Consider the following 25,665-nt stretch of genomic DNA (forward strand, 5'->3'; position numbering starts at 1 on the left):
ACAAATAATTAAATAAACAACATTAGCTCCGGTGAGCGATCTCTCACCCGGGGTCTGTGTACACTGTTCTTTGTTGACGCAGATTGGTTTCTATAAGTTGTTGTGAATTTTGGTCAGTAGAGTATAAATTAATTGTTTCCATGAGTGAAGACTCTTCTACTCTATAGTTCTTCGTGGTTTGCACTTATGAAGAAAATCCAGAGATTTAAATATACACTGGTGTGTATATCACCGAAGGAAAAACAAACGCTTTAAGACTCACTTGTAGTCTGTAAATAATACGAGTAGCTGTTGTTGCTATGACGACCTAAACAAACACAAGATGGCTGTCACGTTGTTTGTAGCGGCGTGAGAAGCGCGAAGAACGCGTCACCAAAGGTCGGCGTCACAGGCGTCACTGGACCTGAGAAGAATCTTGCTTCGCTAACTCCGTGGAGCATTCTACGGACGTCATCAAATGGACGGCAGGAGGGAAGGAGGGAAGATCGCTTGTGAACAACCGTCGATTTAACGGACATCCAGGAAGGTGAGAAAATAAGCTCCGAGCGATGTTGGAAATCGAGCCTGAATAGCGCAGCGCTCCTTTGAATGTTGAGAGCAGAGGCCCTTCAGACCGTAAATCTTGCCACATTAGCGCAGCGCTTCATTTTAAAAGCATTTGACAGTAGGAAGTCGAACAAAACTAAATTGATCTCGAACGTCGTGCAGAAGACAAATATTTCTCCACTAGGTGGCAGCAAGTATTCATTTGTACGCGTTTCCAAAGTCAAAATTATTGCTTCACCGATAATATGCTCCCTTGTTGTGTAGCTGGCAAAGCGGAAGTATGAGTAACATCTAAGGCGTCAATCAATCTGATTCACGAGTGGCACATCAGCCATCAAAGGTAGGAGTATCACAAATAGCCAATCAGCAGCCTTCCCACTTAGCCACCCATTCCTTGCATGTTAGCTCGAGGTTTGTTCAGTAATCATAAGCAGTTTCAATTGCAGTCAGCTCAATCCTTAGACAAACGACAGTTTATTTTACAAATATTTCATTTGTGTTGAAAAGGCTGTTAGAGCTACTGTCAGAGAATGAACTCACCAGACACTTGGACAACTGGCAGGCTGTTGTGGGCGACCGATGTCGGGTCACTGGTGGGGTCACGATGCCAGTTGAGGTGCTTTGAATGAATTTCACAAAATCTTGTTCCAGTAGGTTGCTTGTAGTACTTGAGAGGTGACTGAAGTAGGTTCTTTCAGGATCGTCGCCAAAATAAATGTAGTAAATAGGTCCACGCTTGAAGGTAGTTTTCATGTAGTTTTATTGAGCAGATAAGTTAAGTCAGGTACAAGCTCAATAGGAGATTTAAGGGACCTAGGGAAGACCATTGGGAGACCCCACCAGGAGCTCCTATCCAGGTGCTCAGCCCATCCAACTGTCACTCTGCAGTCAGAGTACTAACATTCTGACTGCAGCATTTATGAACATTCTAAAGATGGTATAAATGCATCACATAGGGAATGATAGGATATTACATACTGCACAATCAATCAGTTCTTCTGACGTTCTTTCGCCTTCCTGGAGAAGTTGTAACGCCTCCTTCTTGGAAGCATCTGGAAGCATAGCCACATAAGCAGTCATGTCTGCCCATATCAGGCGCCTTATACTTCTTTTCCAATCTTGGCAATTGGGCAGGCAAGGAATTTGGTGTTTTCATCAATTTTTCTCCTTCAGCCCAGATGAAATCAATAATTGGAACAGTATGAACCTGTTTGAATGGCTGACTTTTAAAATCATAGAGGAAACAATCCTCCTCTCTTTGGACACGTGGTAGCTTAAAACGTTAAGCCGCTCTGTCCATTACCTGATGGAACCTTGCAATATCTACTGGAGGAGAATCTCCTTGAGGCACTTGAGATGGGGACGGTGTTTGAGCCCTATAGTCATCCCACTCCGCCATATTATCATCAGCATCCACATCCGTAACCTCCCCATCTTCTCGATCAGGTGGGTTCTCCTCCTCATCATCTGGATACACAGTTGCGTGTACCTGAATGGATGTATGTCTCTGAGTAACTGCAGGTGGGGGAGGCACAAAAGGAGCAGCTGACGGCTCAGCCGTAGGTGTTAAGACGGAAGGGACAGTAGACACCTGTGGCGATGGAGGGAAACATCTGTTATAGTCATCTAACATATTCTGTAGGTTAGAGATGAGCGACAAAGGTAACATCGCAGTTGGAATTTGAACAGGCACTTCTTCATCTTGGCCATATTGCTCCTCCTCATCATTGCTGAACTCTTGACATTTTATAATTAAATCAGATGGACTTTGATGTTAGTGAAGGACTCATGCACATCCACTTCAGACTCCTGGTCTGAGTCTGTAGCAAAAAAAGGTGAGGGAGGCAGTGTATCACCAGAAAGTGCAAGATGTCCACTTGGAACCTTATGACCTTTGTGAGGAGTGTCATCCTTTGCAGAACCAGTGGAAGACAGTGGCAGCAAAGGCAGAGAGGCAAATGTAGATGGCATCGTAGTTGTCTTTTCCCCAGTTGAAGACTCCATCGCCGACGGCAATGATCCTGCCAATGGTGCCGTCATCAGCATCGACGACGACGAAGGCTTCTTGGTCTTTGTCTTCGAAAACGTCATCGACAGTGACATCGTCGATGAGGCAACCATCGACGGTGATGTCGTCGACGGCAATGGTGTCGTCGACGGAACCTTTGCCGACGTAGCCGTCGACGGGACCTTCGTTGACGGCAATGGCTTCTTCTTCGTCGACGGGGCCGTGGTCGACGGATCACTCGTCAATGGAATACTCGTCGTCGAAGGCGTAGATGAAGCTAGCAACTTTACACCTTTCGTCGACGACGACGTAATTGGAATGACTGACGACACAGTCTTAGAACTGAGGATCACCTTCATCGTCGACGACGACGTAGAGGGAAAAGCTGTAGACAACCCAGAAGCCAGCGTCGTCGTGACCGTCGTCATCAATGTACCAGAGACAGCCAATCTCATCGACGGAACTGTAGTCGACACTGTCGTCGACGGAGCAACAGTTTTCCTCACAGAAAAACCTGTGGAAGTCGCAGCAGTAGCCTGAGAGCCAGGTCTTGTGGGCCCAGAAGTTTTTTATAAATAGAGAAGGCAACTCCTGCACACTACTTCTTTTAGAGGCTGCTTGGGAATGGCCAGACATGAGGCTTTCAGCATCAGAAAGTACATTGGGGCCCCCAAAGTGGAGGAGGGGTGGGGGGTGCAAACAGGGGGGTACCTGTGGTACCCCCTGCATTTTCATATACAATGCAGTAGGCAACGCGCGGTACCTGCCGCATTGTGTATACAAATGCATACATGCATTTATGGCATTGTGGCGGGCGGTGCAGAGAGCACCGCCCGCCACAATGTTATAAATGCAGGATGCGGCCGCCACCGTGGCAGCCGCATCCTAATACCACTCACGGGACCCCCGCCCTTATGGCGGACGGTCCCGAGTCCCGGTAGGATGGCGGGCGGACTTAGTCCGCCCGTCATCATAATGACCCCCAAAGTGTAGGCGACGTGACCGGCACGGACTAAAGCCCCCATGATCTGTGCTTACAGAGTAACCAAAGCTCCCTCCAGATATTTGCGCCAGCAAATTACTGGTCCATAAAGTTCCAGTGTTTACTGGATGTAGGCCTGCTCCATTCCACGACGTAGCGGAGACACGCCGCCGGGTAGTAGTCGCCTATACTCAGGAGGCCCAAACCCCCCTGCGCCTTCAGGCGAATAATTTGTGAAAATGAGAGCCTCTGCTTCTTCCCCTCTCACAAAAACCTATTGATTAGTCCCTGTAACTTCTTGAGCATGCCCGGCGGTGAGATCATCAGTAACAGCTGGAAGATAAAAGGGATGTGTGTCAGTATGGTCATCTTTACCGCCGCCATGCCAAGTGCAGTTGTGACCAGGCATCCAGCGTCTTAGTCGTGTGATTCAGCAGTAAGGCATAGTTAAGCGAGACCGTTTTCCCAATAGTCGTGGTCAGACTATTTCCCAGATATGTTCTATCGGCATGTGTCCATCGGAAAGTGCAATTCCTCTGCAGGGACTGCACTTCCCCTGCGGGGACAGGCAGGTTCAGAACTAGCGATTTCTCCAAATTAACTTTAAAACTAGAGACAGCCCCAAACGGGCAAATTCATTTAATAGTGCTGGGAAGGTCGTCCTGGGCTGAGTGAGCGAGAGAATCACGTTGTCTGCGTACAGACAATCTTATGGACGTCCGCCCCAAATCTAAGCCCCTTGACCTCCTGATTGGCCCGGATCCGCTGAGTGAAAGGTTCCATGTAGAGCAAATAAGAGGGGGGACAGAGGGCAACCTAGCCTCGGCCCACGCTCAATAGAGAAGAAGTCATATCTGCACCTATTGACCCGCACAAACGCCCTGGGGAGTGGTATATGCATCTGATCCACTGTAGGAAATTCTTCCCTATCCCATACCTGCACAGCACTGTAAAACAAATAGTCCCACCCCACACGATCAATGGCTTTTTCAGCATCGATAGATGTGAGAAAGGCCGGCCTCTGCAATCTCTGCGAACAGGTGTAACAGGCGCTTAGTGTTATCTCCTCCCTGCCTGGACGGGATAAAACCCGACTAATCAGGATCAATGATGCCCTCCATAAGAGGGTTGAGGCGCGCAGCCAGAATCCCTGCAAAGAGTTTTGCATCCACGTTAAAAAGCCAAATAGGTCTATACAACCCGCATGGTTGTGCATCTTTAAATGGCTTGAGAATACCACATCTGGCTGCTTCTGCCATAGACGGGGTCACCGCATCTGTATCAACAAAAGAATTAAACAGATGGGGTAAAAAGTAACCCTGGGCGGGCAACTTCGCTATACCCACAAAGTGGGTGTAGTGTTGCCTACTTCGCCCTTTGCAAAGTAGGCGAAGCAGGCAACACTACGCCCACTCCTTGGGCGTAGCGAAGTTGCCCGCCACCCGCCTCCCTCCCACTCTCCTGAACATACCTAATTTAATTAAATGGGCACAAATAAATAAATAAAATACACTTACCTTGTCCCAGGCTTCCCGGGGCTCCCTCTGCTCATTCACGGCGCCGTCTGCTAACCAATGCGTATGCGCGGGCAGCCACGCATGCGCATTTCTCGCGAGAAATGCGCATGCGCGGCAGCTCGTGCATGCGCATTGGTTAAAAGATGGCGACCAGCTCCACACAGAATGCCTTATAAAAGGAAGGAAGTCGTAAAACCATCTGGCCCCGGAGATTTGGCCAGCTTCAATTTAGAGATCGCAGTGATCACCTCCTCAATTCATATTGGCGCATCAAGGTCTTCTATGGCCGTGGTGGGGAGAGGTGAAATATTGCAAGTATCTGCGGGTCTAATGAAGACGAATCTCTGTCAGAGTAGAGAAGTTGATAAAAATTGTGAAAGGCTTCCAGGATTCTGTTCATCCGAAGTCTGTTCTATCCCTTTTTCATTGCGGACCGACTGGATCATCGAGGTTTGCATCTTAACGTGAAGCCTCTGTGCCAGCATTTTTCCACATCGATCACTGATAAGATAACATTTGTGTTTCAATCTAAGGAGAGCATGCTCTGCTCTGTCCAGATCCGTGTTGCCCCGGTGCGCTTATGAATCCCTTCTAGCTCACTAACTTCTTTCTCTAACGCAACGTGCTATCTCTACGAAAAGCATTAAAGGTTGCTGCGATCGCACTAAACTCCCCTCTAGCGACAAGTTTCAGCGATTCCCAGACCGATGACAGAGATATCGAGCCGGTATTATGTGCACTTTTAGTGTCTTGCATGTGCTTCACCACATCCTCTGAGTGCAACAGACTCTCTCTAAGTCGCCAGCTAGGAGGAAAGGTGCGCTTATGCTGCGCAGGCAGGAGGACACAAAATGAGTGCGTGATCGGACAGGGAGCGGGGCGCAATGTCAGAAGAGAGGATACTGGACATGAGGGATGTAGAAGCCAAGAAATGATCAAGTCGCGCATACGTTTTATGAACTGCCGAGTAGTATGTATAGTCTTGGGCATTGGGAGGCTGAGCACACCAAACATCACACAGCCCACTCTCCACCAGCCACTCCCTTCCTACCGCCGACAGTGTGCGTCCGCTGCCCCGTATCTATCCCGGGCCGCGTCCATCACCAGATTCAGGTCGCCACCGACCAGGACCACAGCATCCGGTGAGGTGAGCACTGAAGCCAGGGATGACAAAATAAAGGGTTCTTGCTTCTCTTTCATGTCATAAATTGACCTGATTGTAAGGCAAGTCCCCCCCCACTGCACTCTAATGGCCAATAGCCACCCCTTAATCTCTGTCACCGTGGAGATGATCTTGCATTGACATCGAGCTCCTATCAAGATAGCCGTCCCCTACGTTCCTTCCCTGCGACGCCCCTCGATGTGCCCACTTCCATGCCTGCCGTTTACATATTCATGGGGTAGCAGGGAGGTCCGTGGTTTGCGCCAGGGTGGAAAACACTGCCTCTTTTTCTCTGATTTGTGTGGCCTGGTCAGATTTCTTGGCTTTAGGGGCCCTGCCCACTCGCTGCCATCCCGAGGTACGACGCACCCATTGCGACTTGGGTGTCTCCTCATCAACTACAGATGCGGAGCGGTCCAGGCCCAAGAGCCCCATTGCCTCTTCAAGCGATGTGAGTTGTAGCAGCTTGCCCTGGTGTTTAAGAATCAAACAAAAGGGGTGGCCCCAAGCATAGGGAACATTGTGCTCTCGTAGGTGCGTGGTCACAGGTTTGAACATCCTCCTTTTGACAAGGGTTGAAGCTGCTAGGTCCTGATATAGAGCCAGTTGGCAGCCACAGAAGTGGATAGACTGGGCATCGTAAACTTTCCGAAGTATAGCCTCCATTACCTGAAAGTCATGTATGCACACTAGAATGTTCGGTGGTGGTGCTTTATTGCCTTGCAGGAGACCCACCCGGGGGACCCTGTCCATTTGAATGTCTGCAGTCTCTTCCTCGCCGAGGAGTTGCTGGAAGAGCTCTTTGTCAAACGATCGAAGATCCTCCCCCTCTGCCTTCCATGGGGATGTTCTGATGCGAACGTTGTTTTGTCGCGAGCGGTTTTCTAGAGCCTCAGAATGGGCCTAAAGATCAAGGTTCTCCTTGCTGAGGTGTAGCATTTCTTGCTGCAAGTAATGGATCTCTTCATCTCTCGACAGGTCATGCTCTAGGGTCGCCACCCGCTCCCCAATTTCATCCACATTGCGGCACACCGTCCTTAAGTCTGACGCCAGCTGGGCCCGCAACTCTTGTATGTCCTCTTTAATTGCTGAAAAAAGCTCCACCATAAAGGTCCTGGTAGCAGGGGCATCTTCTCCCTCCACTGGGCGGCCCTCTTGGTCACCCTGCACCGCTGCATGACTAGATTGCTTCAGGAGGAGGTCCTTCAAGGATGTCTCCTTGCGTGCCCTTGCTGCAGCCTTGTCCACGGGGGCTGTCGCACACCCCTCAGATTCTAGCCGCCTTGCCCTGTCCCCTTTCAAGTGGCACACCTTTCCGGACTCCTATCCACACCAAGAGCCATCATCCATCGGATTACAAACAGCTAACATACCCCGTCCGGGCACCCGGGTTGGCCAGTTCTGCCCCAACCTCAAGCAACATCTCCTCTGTCTCAACCCTGTAAAATCAACCCCAGGGGACTCTCCGCTAATTACCACACCTCCAAGAGTCTCCCTCTACCAGCCGCAGATTCCCCATCGACAGAGCCCAGGACAAGGTAAGCACAGGAGGGCTTCGCCGGGGGGCCCCTGCACCATCTCAACTACAATGGGGGAGCTGGGGGGGGCCAGCAGCTCTCAACTCCCTCAGGGGGTGCAGCGAGCCAGGCCAGCAACAACAAACTCCACTCTCAGGCCCCACCAAGGCACATTCACAGCAGGAATGGCATACTCAGAGTGAAGCTGGTGGAAGCAGCCCCAATACTGCGGGCCCAGGCAATCATTCACTAGCCCTGAGGGCCTTCCCGCAAAGTCACCGCAGTTCTTGCTGTCATTGCGGGGTCTCCAGGCCTCTGCACTCCTACACCGGTATTCATAGCTCCGTGGACTGGAGCACGTAGCTCACACCAGCAATCCCTCCCCGCCTGCCGTCACACACCACCCGCTGACCTACATGTCTGCTGCACTAGGCCCCCTCAAGTCAGACATCACACACGCAGTGGTTTACCGGGCTCTCGCAGGCATCAGAGTAGGTCAGATCCAACAGCCACACAGCGTGTACGGCTTGACAGCATCCTCCGTCTGCAGCTCACCACCTCCTCATACGCAGACAAGATCACCTCCGGTCAAGCTCTCCAGCGCTGGGGTACCACCCGTGCCCCCCCCTCCGGGTCACCCTCCGCCGTGGCAAAATGGTGCCTTCCATGTCCAATGCTCCCCCGCCATCTTGCCTGCCGCAGGAGTACAGCAGCGCCCTCCACAGCTTGCTGGGCCATCACCCTTCGGCCTTCCCTCGTCTCATCTCTGGCGGGCTACCTCTTGATGCTGCTCCTGGTGGTCCGTGGCTAGGCCGCCCGCTGCCTCGCTCACCAGGCCACCATATTGCTCTGGGCCTGAGTGCCGCAAGCCAGAGCCCGTCACTGGAAAATATCAAGTAGAGGGTTGCACAGCAGCACTGCTGAGCCACGGTGACCCCAGCGAGCGGCGGATGGCACTGGAGGTGGGTGATATTTCAGAGCTTATGCTTGGCGGTGCCAGAGGGACAGGATTACACTCCCTCTCACACCGCCATCTTAGCCACACCCTCCTATAAACCTTTGTACTGGCAGAGCCTGGTTAGCGGAGCCTAGGGCTCAAGCAGAGTCACTGACCTCCAGTATCAGTCAACAAATGGAGGTAGTCAGGGTAAAAAGGTGGACTTTCTCACACAGTCCTCCTCACCAGAAAGGTGATGGGTAACTAATTTACACCCTGGTAGTGGAAAAACCTGGAAATTCTGTCTGCATTGGCATGGGCAGGGCACAATTAGACAGTAATCACCAGTATAAGTCAAAAAATGGGGGTGATCAGAGCAAAAAGGATGACTTTTTCTAGGGTATGTAGTCTATATAGTCCATTTGTGCTTTAGGTCAGATCTCTAACTTGCGGCAGAAGGACTGTCTATGGTATAGTGTTCATTTGATGACAGTAATGCAATTCATACCTACATGGAAAGTATAAAAAACATAGAATTTTCTAATTCTGTTCAATGTATGGAATTTAGTGCTGCAAGCCATGTCTCATTTGCCGTAGCTGGGACATAAGATGCACTGAATGGAATGGGACCAAAATATTGTGTTGTGCAAATATTGTCTGACTAAAATATAGGCGCATATGTATCAAGCCCTTCTCCCGTTCGCAAACGGGTCGATTCTCAGAATCGGCCCATTTGCGAACGTGAAAAAGCCTTTTGGGATGCATCATCCCAAAATGGTATCGCAAATTAGAGAATAGCAAAATTTGCAATTCTCTATTTTGTGATTGCATTTAAGGAATCGCAAATTGCGATTCCTTAAATGCAATGTAGGAAGCACAGAAAAAGTGAGATTTGGCCTTAAGGAATCGCAAATTACCACCAACTTCAAGTTAGTGTGAGGTGCTGAAAAGATGAGTTTTGAGGCGTTTCCGCAATGAGAGTAAGTTGGGTTCCCCTCGGAGAGGGGGGGGAGTGAATTCCAGAGATTGGAGGCATTCATTGAGAAAGAGCGTTCACCCCATCTGGATTTGTGTACTTTCATAGAGGTGGCAAGAAACGCCGAGCTGGACCGAAGACTCCTATGAGGTTGATAGGGGGTGACCAAGGACTGAAGGATGCCTAGGCATGGTTTCCACATAGCTCTGTGGGCCAGGCACATTGCCTTAAAATGTATCCTGGCCCGGATGGGAAACCAGTGAGGGAGGTTTTGCTGTTTGCCTCCAGGAGATCTGGAGCAGTAGGCGGGCAGCACAATTCTGGATTACTTGCAGCTTCTGGATTGTGGACTGAGAGGTGCCCAGATACAGTGTGTTCCCGTAGTCTAGGCGGGATAGTATGAGGGCTTGTACCATAATCCTTCTTGCCTGGAAAGGGAGCAGAGGGAGGATCTTTCTTAGCATTCTGATAAGGCCAAAACAAGTAGCAGACAGCTTAGTGGCTTGGTGATTAAAACAGAAGGAGCTGTCCAGCCACACGCCAAGGCTCTTAATCTGCTGCTTTGGGATGGGAATGAGGCCAAGACAGGTAGGCCAAGCAAGTGTCGGGGAGGGAGATGGAGATTTGCCCAGAAACATCAGTTCGGTCTTGTCCCCATTTAGCTTGAGGTGGGATAGGTCCATCCATACGGCTACCGCCTCTAGGCAAGCATCTAGAGTGCCAGATGATCCCTCAGGGTGGTTGAATGCCACCACCAGTTGGATGTCATCTGTGTAGGTAATGATTTTATTGCCGAATGGAAGGACTATTTCTGCCAATAGGGACGTATAGGTGTTAAAAAGTGTGGGGCTCAGGGAAGAACCCTGGGGAACCCACAGCTGAAAGGCCACCTGTTGCATGAGGCAGTGCCCTCAAAGACCTGAAAGGACTGATCCTTTAGGAAAGATTGGAACCAGGTGAGTGCCATATGTGTTACTCCCATGTTTTTTAGCCGCTCAAGCAGGATGCTATGATTGACAGTGTCGAAGGCGGCACTGAGATCCAAAAGAATGATAGCTGCTGAGCTGCCCTGGTCCAGAAGTCTCCTTGCCTCCTCTGTTACTGCCAGAATGGCCATCTCCGTCCCGAGCTGAGGATGGAATCTAGGGAATCTCCTAGCGAGCACTGTAATTCAGGGTATGGACTTCTAGTACTGAGATCCGTGGGCTCAGGGTGGTGGGGGGCGGCTGGCAGATCAGCTGGATTTTCTGGTGGAACTATTCTGCTAGGTTTTTGCACCAATCTGAAGCTTCCTCCATTTTGGGAGATTTATACGTGGAGAGGGATTTAGCAATGAGAAAGACCTTTTAGGAGGGTTAGCAGCTGCATTGATTCTTTTCTCATAAAAGTTGGTTCGGGCAAATTTGATCTCTGCCTTGTACCTCCTAATTGCCTCTCTATAATCCTGTTTTCTTTCTTCTGCAAAGTTCTGTCTCCATCTCCTTTTTTAAATTTCCTACAGGTCTGTTTAAGCTCCCTTAATTTCGGGGAGAACCACATCGATGATTTTTGCTTGAATCTCTTTTGAGAGATTTATTTCTGGAAGTATAGAGTTCAGTGATTTTTGGATCCATGATTTAAAGTTATTGTCTGCCATCTCAGGGTTAGGGTCACTATGGGGTCTGGTGGTGTCGAGAACAGTACTCCATTGGCTAATGGAGAGATTAGACCATTTCCTATCAAGTGTCGGTGTAGAGTTCTTAGGGGGAGAGGCACCAAGAGTCTCCCAGACCAGGGGAATAAGCGAGTGATCAGTCCAAGGGAGGGGGATGGGAGTGCCCACCAAGAGATTCTGATCATTACTGAACACTGGGTCGAGAAGATGGCCCTTGTCATGTGTAGGGGCAAAGCCTTTTTGCTTGACTTGCAGTGCCTATAGGCTGGCTGATAGTCCATTAGCCAGGTGGTTAGAGTTGTCATCCACCATGTGGATGTTAAGATCACCTAGAATTATGAAATTAGCTGGCGTTAGGGCTAAGTTGGCAACGAGTATGAGGAGTGCATTAAGGAATTGACCTATGGGTCCTGGGGGTCGATAGAGCAGTAAACTGGAGAAGGTACTGGTAGGAGAAAATTCTAGGGAGAAATTCATGCACTCGCAATCTGGTGGCCTGTCCATAGAAGACAGCCAGTTAAAGTATTCTTTAAATATTTTAGCTAGTCCCCCACCCCTTCCGATCCTACCTTCAGCTCTATGGATTAAGTAGCCAGGTGGCAGCATTTGAATGATGATTGGGTCAACTTCCTCTTGTAACCAGGTTTCTGTCAAGAATAAGGCATTTGATCGAAGGTCATCTAGTAGGAGTGTGAGTTCAGTATAACGCCAAGGAAGTGAGCAGCAGTTCAGAAAGAAGAATTTGAGGGGGGGACCTAGTGGTGGTGTTTCCTTGCTGCGGGGTTGAAGCTCATAGTTACAGAGGAAGCAGCAGGAAGGGCTGTTAGCAATGTTCATTGAGTGTCGGCAGTTTATACCAGTGGCCCCTCTCAAAGCAGTCAATGACTGAGCACTATAACTGAGAATATTTTGAAAACTGCCAGGGGTCATGGCCCCTGGTCCCAGCCAGGCAAGGACGGGTGCAGATGGGCATGCTTTTGGTGCCGACGCGCCCGCTTCGTGCATCTGCTGCGCAAGCGATCGGCCATCTGGTTAAATAGCAGTACAGCGCGAAACTAGAGCGCTGACTGCGGACGGAAGTGTCCCGCCCTGGAAGTGCCTCCCGTGAGCGCCCTCGCTCAACGGCACTTGCCAAGTCGAACTGGGGCATGGGAGCACTCCAATGTGGGTAGGTAGAGGCTGGGTCGGAATTATGTGCAAAGACCAATTTTACATGTGGGCCAAAGAACGTGCCAAATAAAATAAGACAATACTATAGAACAGGCAAAAAAAGTTTTTAAAAGCAGTAGGAGAACAACTGTGCAGCTAACAGCATTACCTCTGGTCAGGTTCTGCTGTGCCTGCTGCGCGAGTGATCGGCCATCTGGTTAAATAGCAGTACAGTGCGAAACTAGAGCGCTGACTGGTGCCGGAAGTGTCCCGCCCTGGAAGTGCCTCCTGTGAACGCCCTCGCTTAACGGCACTTGCCGAGTCGGACCGGGGCGTGGTAGCACTCCAATGTGGTAGAGGCTGGGTAGGAATTATGTGCAAAGAGCAATTTTTACATGTGGGCCAAAGAACGTGCCAAACGAAGTAAGACAATACTTTAGAAGAGGCTAAAAAATGTATTTAAAAGCAGTAGGAGGGAAACTTTGCAGCTAGCAGCTTTACCTCTGATCAGGCTCTGCCGCGTCTGCTGCGCGAGAGATGGACCATCTGGTTAAATAGCAGTACAGTGCGAAACTAGAGCGCTAACTGCGGCCCGGAAGTGTCCCGCCTTGGAAGTGCCTCCCGTGAATGCCCTCCGTTCAACGGCACTTGCGGAGTTAGACCGGGGCGTGGGAGCACTCCAAAGTGGGTAGGTAGAGGCTGGGTAGAAATTATGTGCAAAGAGCAATTTTACATGTGGGCCAAAGAACGTGGCAAATAAAATAAGACAATACTGTAGAACAGGCTAAAAAACGTTTTTAAAAGCAGTAGGAGAGCAACTCTGCAGCTAGCAAAATTACCTCTGATTCGGTCCTGCCACGTCCGCTGCGCAAGAGATCGGCCATCTAGTTAAATAGCAGTACAGCGAGAAACTAGAGCACTCACTACGGCCCACCCTGGAAGTGCCTCCCATGAACGCCCTCCGCTCAACGACACTTGCCGAGTCGGACCCGGGCGTGGGAGCACTTCAATGTGGGTAGGTAGAGGCTGTGTAGGAATTACGTACAAAGAGCAATTTTACATGTGGACCAAGAACGTGCCAAATAAAATAAGACAATACTGTAGAACAGGCTAAAAAACGTTTTTAAAAGCAGTAGGAGAGCAACTGTGCAGCTAGCAGCATTACCTCTGATCAGGCTCCGCCGCGTCCGCTGCGCGAGAGATCAACCATCTGGTTAAATAGCAGTACAGCTCGAAAGTAGAACGCTGACTGCAGCCGTAAGTGTCCCGCCCTGGTAGTGCCTCCCGTGAACGCCATCCGCTCAACGGCACTTGCCGAGTTGGACCGGGGCGTGGGAGCACTTCAATGTGGGTAGGTAGAGGCTGGGTAGGAATTATGTGCAAAGAGCAATTTTTCATGTGGGCGAAAGAACGTGCCAAATAAAATAGGACAATACTGTAGAACAGGCTAAAATACGGTTTTAAAAGCAGTAAGAGAGCAACTGTGCAGCTAGCAGCATTACCACTGATCAGGCTCTGCCGCGTCTGCCATCTGTATGTGCGCCACATATTCATGCATACATTTTTCATGGGGGCAACAGGGTGTCCTTTTGACACCCTGGCACCCTTGAAATTGCACTCTCAATTTGAGATTGTCTATTTGCAAATCTCAAATTGAGAATGTCTTCCCATTCATTCCTATGGGCCTCCTAGTCCTCTGGCTATTCTTATTATAGGAGTACCAGACATAATGTTTTCTCTGGGTTTGGCAATGTCCACAGGCATGTATTTGAATATTTAGAAGGCAACTAAAAGTGAAATGCTGAGTTACTCTATGTGTGATTTGGTTACAGGTATCAGCACTGACCTTTATGGATACCAACCACAAACTTATATTTTCAATATATACACAGCTTAATGTTTGCAACACTTTGCACTAGATCTAACTGCCCTGTTTAGTTGGAAGGGAGAAAGCACTACTAAACATGGCATTTGTCACTTTTTCAGACATTAAACTGGGTGTACTGCTTTCAAGGAATTAGGAAATATAAGAAAATAAATTGTATTTAAGTTAATATATTCAAATTAATCAAAGTATATACTTTGTTCTACATTTAAATTGATTATACAAAATTAATTTCCATTAATATTTAACTTAAAATCTTTTGATAATTTATTTTGCTTGGGTAAAATATGTTTTTTTCATTTCCCAATAGTTCACCACAAGTTGACATAACAGTCTGGGTTCAGAATTATAGGGAAAATTAAAGAGGTTTATCAAACTTTGCAATAAATTAAAAATACTTTAAGTCAAATATTGACATACATTTCAATGTAGAAACGTTTATTATGCATTATCGCCCGTCGCCTGCAACACGGCCTCAACATCATCTCCTACCCCGACGATACCCAAGTGATCCTTTCCCTCACCAAGGACCCACACACCGCTAAAACCAGCCTCCATGAAGGAATGAAAGCCGTCGCCGAATGGATGAAGAACAGCCTACTGAAGCTGAACTTGGAAAAGACGGAGGTCCTCATCCTCTGACCCACCCCCTCATCCTGGGACGACTCATGGTGGCCGACCACGCTAGGAACAGAACCTATTCCCACCGACCACGCATGCAACCTAGGAATCATACTCGACTCCTCCCTTTCCAGAGTTGCAGTATTAAATGGCCAGCCAAGTGCCGTGCTGGACTTACTACTGTTTTTTTATGGCAGTAATAGCTTACATTAGTACATTGGGCTGCACACCATTTTTCAGGGAGTAGATGTATGTGTACACTTTTTAGTAACTTTACACTCAGATTTTCAGCCAAAGGAATCAGCGAATAGCCAAAAGTAGTAAAGTTACTCAACAGTGTATAGAAAAAAGTTATTTTAGAATTACTCACAAGTATGTTACCTTTGTTAGGAGTTCCAAATATGTTTGATGCTTACCGTTTGTGCCATCAAATCTTATTTACTTTATTATGAGTGTTCCAATCATTTTGATATTAAAAGACACTCGTGTACTTGCTTAAACTTACATACTTTGATCCAAGTAGGTAATCCATTATGAAAGTTTTATTATCTAATGTTCAAACCCTGATGAAATGGTCAGTTATGTAACAATAAATAGGTATAAAGATTGTAAAATTACACAATTGCAAAATATACTAAAGGGGGCAAGGAAAGACCAAGTAAAGGGAATGGAAGAAAAGAAATGGCCTGACAAGTGGAGAATCAGTGATTAGAAGTCAGTCATTAATGTCCTAAATCCATCCGCATAATCATTAGCTATCATTCTCTCAAAACTACCATTCACATTCACACCGTGCCACAAATATTATCCCAGCTTTATTCTGATAAATATACACACATATTTAAGCCCACCTAGTTTAAACGTGTAACTTCATATCTATATGCTATAGAGAAACATGCTAAACAATATATGAACATTTATGAGTTACCTCCTCTGTTATATTCCTCCAGTTGGCTCTTAAAATATACACAGTGAGGAAGAAGGCTGGAATAAAAGCACTGACCGTCATGCCGGACCATAGACCTAGGTAAAAGGGAATCAACACTATTAGAATTAGAAATGATGCCCTAAGCCGATAAGTAGGGTGCCTTAAAGTCATCTTGCCCTCTGAACAGCCGCAGTCTCCTGAACACAACGGATTTGTTTAAACATGATGTGAACATCGATAAAATGGACTACAGTGAATTTCCTTATTGTAGATGGCCAATGCTACCAGGATTATTACATGGTCGTTTGGAAAACACACATTAATGCACCATATTACCATTGTGACATTCCACAAATACAACATAATATAACAATTAATTGAAATATTTGACATACTCTCAGGTTCAGGTTTTAATGTCTTTATTTCGATAAATGAAATCATAAAAGACAACTTTAACAAAAATTTTTTTTACAACAATGTCATTATCACTTCATAATAAAAAATAGAGTTTTATATAAAACGTAGTTGTGCCTATATAAAGTCAACGATATACATCAAACATGAATCCAAGATTAAAAAGTTATTAAACCATTATACGCAAAAGATCAAGACATTAAGTTTTCCAAATCTTAAATATTAGTACTTTAGAACTCTAAAATATGTTTTAGCAGATATTAGCGGTGGGCATTATACAGCTTGCACACTTTATTTAATAAGGTAGCGGTTGGATTCCTTTTTGCTCTAATTACCCATGCCCAACCTAAGTATTTAGCCAAACATATCACAATAAAGTCAGTTGTGTTTGTTTTTAAAACCCATATTGCATCTGAGGATTTATTACAGTTCATGCGTTTAAAAATGGGTTTTAACCATTTTAAACGGGGTTTACTATATCGGGGGCATGCAAACAAAAAATGACCCTCTGTTTCCTTACACCCAGGGCAGCAGCTACATAAATTACTAGTGTTGTTGTTCCAAGCTGCTGTGAAGGAATTGAGGGGTAATGAGCCCACCCGAAATTGGTGATACAATTTTTTGTCTAGTGGCTTTGAAATAAGATCCCAATATGGCTCACGAACTGGATCCAACTTAAATCTTAAAAAACGCCCTGACAAGTCTTCCGAACTAGATTTGTGTGCCAAGGAATGGCGGGTAGAAGCCCAGAATAAACTCTTGAATTCCTTTTTTGAGGGGAAGTTACTAATACCTGGCGAGGACCACAGGTGGCTAAGACCCATATCAAACAGGGTCTTTTTCACCATCTGCAGCCATGGGATTCGCTCTGAGCCCCCAATAGCCTTCACCTCGGATACCTCTTTTACAAAGAGTGACAACTCCTCCGTAGTCCATAGACGCCTCCAGGTAGACACTACTCTGTATCGTGCCATATCCGTTATTGGGCGGCAACCCATGTCGTGACAAAGAGGGATCAGTGGAGTTGATTGGGGGAGTCCCACCAAATTTCGGAGAAACCTGCACTGGATTTTGTACAATCCTGAAAGATCCATAAAACCCCATAGCTCTGCCCCGTACAATGTCGCAGCATTAATTCTAACATCATAAATTTGTAGAGCAGGGGCAACCCTTTTGGTAATCGATTTCTTTTGCTCCCGCAAGAGGCAGCCAGTGAGTTGGGACAGTTTTAAATGCTGGGTCTCTATTTGTGGCTTCCAGGACAATCGACAATCCAGAGTGACCCCCAAATACGTCATCGTGTCAACTTGTTCTAGGTTAACCCCATTTAGTTGTACACTACTACGTATTGGTTTTTTCCTGGAGAAAACCATAAATTTAGTTTTCCCCACATTTATCTGTAGGTCATTTTGGTTGCAGTATTCCTCAAAATGATTTAACGCCCTCTGCAGACCCCCTCTCGTCTTGGATAAGAGGAGGGTGTCGTCCGCAAAGATCAACATTGGGAATTTGGTCCCCGCCAGGGATGGAGCATCGGTGTTAATGGACCCAAAGAATTTCACTACCTGGTCTATAAAGAGTAGGAATAGGGTGGGTGCGAGAACGCACCCCTGGCGGACTCCTCGGGAGACTGGGAAAGAGTCCGTAAATTGGCCTTGTGCCCCCCATCTAACCCTAGCGAAATTATCTTCATGTAATCTAATAATTATTTCCACTAGTTCCCCCGGCATTCCTAGGTCTCTTAAAACCTGCCATAATTTTCCCCTCGGCACCAAATCAAAAGCTGATTTTAAGTCTATAAATGCAGCAAAGATGGTACCGCCGCCAAGTATAACAAATTTCCAAAAAATCATACAAAACCTCAGGACCTGGTCTATAGTGCTTGTACTGGGTCTAAAACCTGCCTGTAACGGGGACAGTATTCCTTCAAGCTCCATCCACCCGTGGACCCTCACCAGAATCATGCGAGCAAAAACTTTCTGAAAGCAGTCGATTAGGCTAATCGGGCGATAGTTCCCTGGGTTTGTTCTGTCGCCCTTTTTGTGTATGGGGAGAATTTCCGCCCCTTTCCATGTCTTAGGGATGTGGGCACCTCTCGCAATGGTGTTAGCTATGTATGTTATGTAGGGTACCCAGAGACCTATATTAGCTTTAAAAAGGTCTGCCGGAATTTGATCTAACCCAGGTGCCTTCCCCCTCTTTGTTAGCCCCAATACGTATTCTGTTTCTGCTTCAGTAAAAGACAGGGTCAAATTGCCAGAAATAGTTACTGGTAACATAGTCGGTGACGAGGAGGCAACGGCTACTGGGCAGAATTGGGTAGAGTAGTGTTTGATCCATTCTTCTGGGCAAACATGGTTGGACGGAGTACGAAACTCACCATCCTTTCCACATTTGACAATGTCCCAGAATTTAATCTGGTCGTTCAGTTTACTGGCTTCCAGAAGATCTGCCCAAAATTCGTCCTCCCATTCCTTTTTTGCCACCCATTGTACTTTTTTGTACCTTTTCCTGGCCTCTTTAACAGCACAATTGTCTCCGGATTTAACTTTTTCTATAAGATAGCTATGTGCCTCTCTACATTCTCTGTTATACCATTTGGCTCTTGGGGGATTCGAATGCCCAGTAGAAGAGTTACATGGCTTTGATAGAATAAGTTTGAGTTCAGAAAAACATTTATCATGTAAACCCATCATCTTATGTAATTCGTCCTGACCCCGCTCAGCAGCAACAGACTTCATTTTAATTAAAGCACATGTCACCACATTTTCAATATTGGACTGAGTCGTTGCATCATTTGAAATTAGTGACCACTTCACTCTCCTTCGATCATTTGATATAGTTATCGCCCCTTGCCCCCTAGGGTCAGGTTGCCCTAATCTTGTCTGGTCACACGTTAAAAATTTCAAGGACATGGGGTTATGGTCACTCTCAGGTCGTATTATAATTTCCATGTCATCAATTACACTCCAATGTTCCATTTTTATAAAGATGTAATCGATACGACTCTTCCTCATACCATTGTCAAAGGTGGGGTTTGCTCCAATATCTGATTTGGTGCGACCGTTCACAGCCCTTAAGCCCCATGTGAGACAAAAGGCTGTCCAGTTCAGAGCGGCCTCCGTTGCTTTGACTAAAATTTTGTTGGAAAGTTCAGGGATTTTCCACGTAACGTCTTCATCGAGCCCCCAATTGTCCTCTGGCAGATACAAGGGCTCAATCGTGCAGTTGATGTCACCTGCTATCATAATGAGGGAGGCTTTATCCCAGCCCGTTAAAAGTGTATCTAAAACACCTATCAGTTTGGGGCATCTGCCACCAGGGAGACCTCTGGAATATATGTTAATAATAAGCATGTCCTGCCCCCCTGCTTTGCTTAACCTTACAGCCAGTATGTCAGGGTTATCCACGTACAGTTCAGAAGCTGAAAAACCCCAGTCTTGTTTAACCCACATGGTTAAGCCCCCAGATGCCCGCCCCTTTATACCTTTTATTGCCGGTTTAAAAAAGTTGATATATCCAGCCATGTAAAACGGAGTTGTAGCCCATGTTTCCTGCAGTAGCACGACCTCATAGTTGCCTATGAATGCCAACCAATCCTCAGATACCAGACGTGACTTGGCTCCAGCTACATTCCAGGACACCAAGTGTGAAAATGGCAGGTCTGACACTGCATGAGTGCCAGTAGCAGACAGAGGGGTTTGAGGACTCGGTGAATGGATGTTTGTTGGTCCTGATTGTTCTATATTAGGGACGATACCTTTAACCCTCAAGGATCCCCTTAGTGACCTGCTGTTATAGGGCGTGAACTGTTGCACTTCTACTGGTTCTGGGGTGGGGGTGAGTGAGGTATGGGGTCCTTCTGCTTCCACTATTGCTAGGTTGGGTGACTGGGTTGGTGCACTTAGTCAGTCAACCCATTCTAGGTCTGACAAAGCATCAAAATGGTTGTAGAGGGGGGGGTAATATGGGGGATGATGTATTACAGGCTCACGGGGTCTTCCCCCTTTAACTTTCCATAGATTGTATCCCATATCGCTAGTTTGATATGTATGGGGATAAAAGTAGCCAAGATGTAAAGTCTGGACATCACCCAGACGGGCGAATCTAGGTTTCCTTTGGATTCTATCCACTACCCATGGGTCCCTAAATGAAATTAGAATGCAATCCCCTTCCAGGTCTTTTTCGCCCTTTCCTACCCAATCTACTCTCCTTACATAAAGGATTTCAGTGGGAGACGATGGAGGGAGTGGGCGGTGTTTGTTCAACCAGAATGTAACCTTGTTCCGCAGGTCCACTTGGGATTCTCTAGTACCCTCTTTAAGTGGGGCCACTCCTGTAAGCACAATTGTATATTGTGCCGCTTCTGGTGGTAGGTTAACCCTCAGGGGCTTTCTTAAATTTCTATTATCTAACCTCGTGTTCCTGTCTGTATTTAGGTTTTTATTATCCCTACTCAATGCAGGGGTGTGTACTGGGGTATTTTTTGGTTGCTTTAGTGCACCATTAGCTTGATGTTTAACCCCATGAACATTATTAGCTACCGGTGCATGTTTAGCCTTCGGTGTGTCTTTAATGGGGGCTCTACTTGCAGATATTATTTTTGCCCCTGTTAGTGGTTTCTTGTTGGTATTAGAGGATGATGTCATTGCGGGAATAGTTGTAGTTGTCCCTGAACTTTGGGTAGTACCCCCTTTTGGATTTGGGCCCCTTGGCTTAGTGCCAGTTAGATTTTGCAAGAGGTCCATATTAATGTTAATTGCTGCTTCTAAGACATCTATTTTAGCAGACATTATCCTTATATTTTCTAGAACCGGAAGCAATGAATTTTTAACCATTGTTTCCATTTTTGCCAACAAGACGTCATCACTACTGAGGCAGGTTGGACAAGGATTAGAGGACCCTGGGTGGGCCAATGATGGACAATACATTATCGGGGGTATTTGGGTGGACTGGGAGTGGGAGGGACTATTCTCGGAATCTATTTTAGGTTGTTTCTGTGTCTTTCCTCCCTGAGGGCTTGAGGCATGTTTTCTTTTCCATGGTACCTGTTTGGTAGTTTCTAATAGCGGGACAGGGGTACCAGGTAAGGTAAGGGCATTTAATTGAGAACCTCCTAACACGGTAGACTTATCATCGTTCTCAGTAATTTGGCTATTCCCTTCTATACTGTTCACATCACTATCAGAGACCAGATCCATGTTTTCATGAAGTCTAGGTGTAGTGGCTTCGACCCCATCTTCGTTGACATACTCTCATTATTAGAACTTATTTTTAATGCTTCAAGTGGCTTACATTTTCATTTTAAAGAACATTCTTATAAATAAAATATTTTAGGACAACCTACATGACAACTATCTGGTATTTCGTAGAAAAACGAGTATTCTAAGTCTGAGAAACCATTTCAGCTCAATGGTTTAACCCAAAACTTTAAAGTGGATGGATTTTTACCATTTGAAATAAACCAGTTTACAAAATAGCGTTTTTGTTGCTGCCTTGTACATGCATGTGTATTGGGCAACCCACAAGCCCTAGTCAATCACTCCACTGCATTTTTCTTTCTGACATTCTAATGTCAGTCTCCTTCCCTGCCACTACTCATTTATCTCCTTCACCCATGTTATACAACAGATTATTTAGCCTCCCCAACACTCCTCTTTCTTTCACTTTACTCCCTAAATTCTCCTTCCAGGTCATGTAAACGCTCCTTCCAGGTAATTTCATCCACCCACAGCTCTCAATTGCACAATTTACCCCACAGTCTTTCCCGGGGCTCTTTGTTAGGCCCCAACTTCTTTAATATCTATGTCCAACCACTTGCTCAGGTCATCACATTTACAGGGATTTCACTAATATCTTATGCTGACAACACTCAACTGGTGCTCTCCTTTACAGATAATCAATCCTATGCTTGACAGGTCTAACTTTCAAGCAGGACTGGTAGCAGTCACAGAATGAATGAATGCCAATTGCCTCTGCCTGAATGTGAAAAAACTGGGAAAATACACTTACTCTTGGGGTGACCGTTGGTATCCACTTTCTCTTTGGCCTATTCCTATTCCCAAATTCTCCATAAAAGCACCCTGACCTTTGAGGCTAAAGCTAAATCGGTAGCAAACACCTGTTTTGGGTTTTTGAGGAGCATCAAACCCATTCTTGGCCTCTTTAAATCTAGCACCTAACAAAAACATCATCCAGGTAGAAAATGTTGTCATAGCTAGACTATTGTAACATGTTGTACTTAGGCACCAACGAGTAGGTCGTCAGAAGAGTTCAGTGCTAATTTGAGCCAGTCGTTTCTGGTGCTGAGCACCAGCACTTAATCATCAGCACTGGTGCTACGTGGCGATTAAGTGTTTTGCCCAGAATCACAGGATGTTGAGCTAATGCCGAGACTCATACCTGGTTCGCCAGCTCTGAAGTCAACAGCTCTGGCCTAAACCACATCCTCTCCCATCTTTCATGGTTAGTAGTTGTTTCTGTTTTAGGCAGCTCTAACAGGAGAAATGATCTAGTGCAAGCTGCAAGCTGTCACCTGAAGAGAGCCTCAAAACTTATTTATTTACAAATGAACTACTGCCCAACCTGCCGCAGCCAGGCTGCTCTTTTCTCCCCTAAAATGTTGCCCTGTCTCTGCTGTTCTCTACAAACTGCATTGGCTCCCAGTGGAAAATCGCATCCACCATAAAAACTTGTGTGTTGCTCATAAGATTCTGGACTTCTTGGGGCCCCCCATTTTATTTAATCTTTTACTGCTGTGTCATCCTGCCCACCTTCTTTGCTCAGCTGATCTTAATCTGGGCAATGTCCTGTGTTTTAAAAGAGCCAGAGCTGGGGGCTGCAATTTTCATGCCAAGGCTCCTGTTCTGTGGAATTCATTACCTCCTCCTATCAGAAACATTGAAAACCACTATGACTTCAGGAAGTCTCTGAAGACATGGCTCTTCACCATCTAATGCCTGTCCTTCCTGCTGGGCTGTTTGCTATAACCTATCTGTCATCGAGGTCCAGCGGTGGGAAAGCGCAGTTTTTTGGGAAAACCATGTGCTTCATAAATCCCCATAACATAACATAAAATGACAGAGCATACTCCCTAACGTTGGTCCTAATTAAGAACGTGGTCCGTAGGACTACTGGCCACAATTGCAGCAGGTATGAGACCAGTCAGCAAGGTGTTTGAGGTCTCACACACCATATAACGATTAGAACGCTGTATAGGCAGTTGTAAACTGGCTCTTTGCTCAATAGTAGCTTTAGGTTCCCCTCAGTTTTTAGTTGTTGTGTTGTCACTCTGCACTTAGTTCTCTTCGCCAAAGCCCTGGGATGCTCTTGTGAGTAGCTGTGCGCTATAGAAGAAAATAAATAACATAACATAACATAACATAACATAACATAACATAACATAACATAACATAACATAACTTTTTCTACTGTGGCTTGTGCTGTGGACAGACCACAGTGGGAAAAGGAAGTTTGTGCACATCCATGCATCATGTACCAGTCAACATGTGGTTGCTTGGCACATGGTGCATGGCTGTGTTGGGGTGCACTACATGTGCCCCCCAGGCCACTTAGCAGTGGTCATCATAGAATGGGAACACTGCTTGAGAGAGTTTCTGACGGTGGTGCCTCCGCTGTATCTGACAGTGTAAAGACTACATTGATGGCCGGACTGTTGGTGTAAATATAGCTTACCATCCAACCTATTTAGAGCTGTAATGTTTTCTTTATAGGACTGCCAGGAAAAGGCTAATGGCCCCAAATAGAAAAAATAATAACTTTCACATCCTGGGAGAAAATATTAGTATTTGGCTTTTTCAAAGCCAAACTCCCGCTTAAGAGAGTTTTTTTTTTAATCCAAGCAGGAGCATAAAACATGGGTGCCACTCAGAAATTCGTTTTGAGGAACTGCTGTGGTGGCTGACCCACTGATGTGGAAGCTGACCCTCTGAATGCATACAGCATTGTAAATATGGTGGTTACAAGTCTGGACAGGGTGGTTGAAATAATGAGCTCCGCGCACCTGATAGACAGCTGGCCCTCCACCAATATGCAAATCAGACTCTACGGGGCTCATTATGCTGGCGGGTGGACATCAGTTTGCCCGCCATCGTTGCAGTGCTGGGACCGCCCACTGAGTGAATTAGGATGTGCCTGCCACTATGGCAGGCGCATCCAGGGCCCTAAGCATTATGGACGGTGCTGCTGGCTGCAGCACTGTTCGCAATGCTAAAATACCATGTAGTGCATTTCAATGTGCAAGGTGGCAGGCACCACGTGGTGCCTGCCACCTTGTGCATTGAAATGTGTGGGGTACCATGAGTACGCTCCCCAGTGCACATACACCCTCCCCCTACACAGAGGAGCCCATTGTGGGCCCCCAAACACAGCCTCCACCAGCCTTTCCATAATGTGGCGTGGGGAAATGGGAGTCAGATAGCGGAGGGACCGCCAGCCCTGTGGTGGCGGTCCTTCCGCCATCATATTTACCCCCTATGTCCCGTAGCAGGGATTTCATCTGGTAATCTGGTATATCCACATTTGCCTTTTTTTAACTTTTTTGGTAAATTAATATTAAAGTTATTTGTAATTGTTCGTGGATAGCAGTAGTATCTATCTTTTTCATCCAGTCTTTGGTTTTTCATAATTTGTTTTCCACTAATTGTGTTTTGATTATTTTGGTTTGCTGAAACATTTTTCTGTTATTTTGCATTTCTATGAATTTGCATACCATAAAATACCACTCCAAATTTGTACACATTGTTTCCTAAAAGAACACCAGACCTGTTATCAGACATAGTTACCCTCTAGAATGATATTACCCATTATTGAGACACGTTAATGGTGAGCAAATCCTTGCAGCCCTCTCCCTTCTTTTCTACAGTTTTTCCTACTAGAGCTCCTAGCCCATGTCATAAAATCTTCTTGCAAAGGCACCAGCAGATAAGTGAATGTTTTCCTCTTGGTATTCCACTTTAATCAAATATATTGATTGTACTTCCAATCTTGTATACTTGTTTTAGACATTTTGAACCTTAGGTAATATAAATACTTTGCAGACCTTAATAAACCACACCGCAACATAAAGCAGAAAATGTATTGACTTAATTAATGTAACTCTACTGAGTAAAGAGGGGCGCAAGTATGGGTGAGCAGTGTGAAAAGGAGAAAAGAGGATGAGTAGCAAAGAGGATAAATATGAAAGATAGTGAAAGGTAACCAAAGAGAATACTTATTCACGGGATGTTAACATATTTAGAGGCACACCAAAGGACATCAATGAAACATAAATACAATACAAAAAGCAAGCAATCCGCAATGGGGAACAGAGATAGTGAAGGGGAGACGCTGCGCCTTGCCTTGAATTCT

General features: G+C 46.3%; 1 protein-coding gene across 2 annotated transcripts in view; it reads right to left on the reverse strand.

The window, feature by feature from the left end:
• Nucleotides 1-25,665, reverse strand: part of LOC147730245 (multidrug and toxin extrusion protein 1-like) — a 673,781-nt gene that overhangs the window by 44,374 nt on the left and 603,742 nt on the right. For both annotated transcript variants that reach the window (XM_086958536.1, XM_086958535.1), the window contains exon 15: nucleotides 15,883-15,977. In XM_086958536.1, coding sequence (XP_086814662.1) covers nucleotides 15,883-15,977 — 95 coding nt within the window. The remainder of the gene's footprint in view (nucleotides 1-15,882; nucleotides 15,978-25,665) is intronic.

The sequence above is a fragment of the Lissotriton vulgaris genome, chromosome 2_1 (assembly GCF_964263255.1).
Source record: "Lissotriton vulgaris chromosome 2_1, aLisVul1.2, whole genome shotgun sequence".
Lineage (NCBI taxonomy): Eukaryota > Metazoa > Chordata > Amphibia > Caudata > Salamandridae > Lissotriton > Lissotriton vulgaris.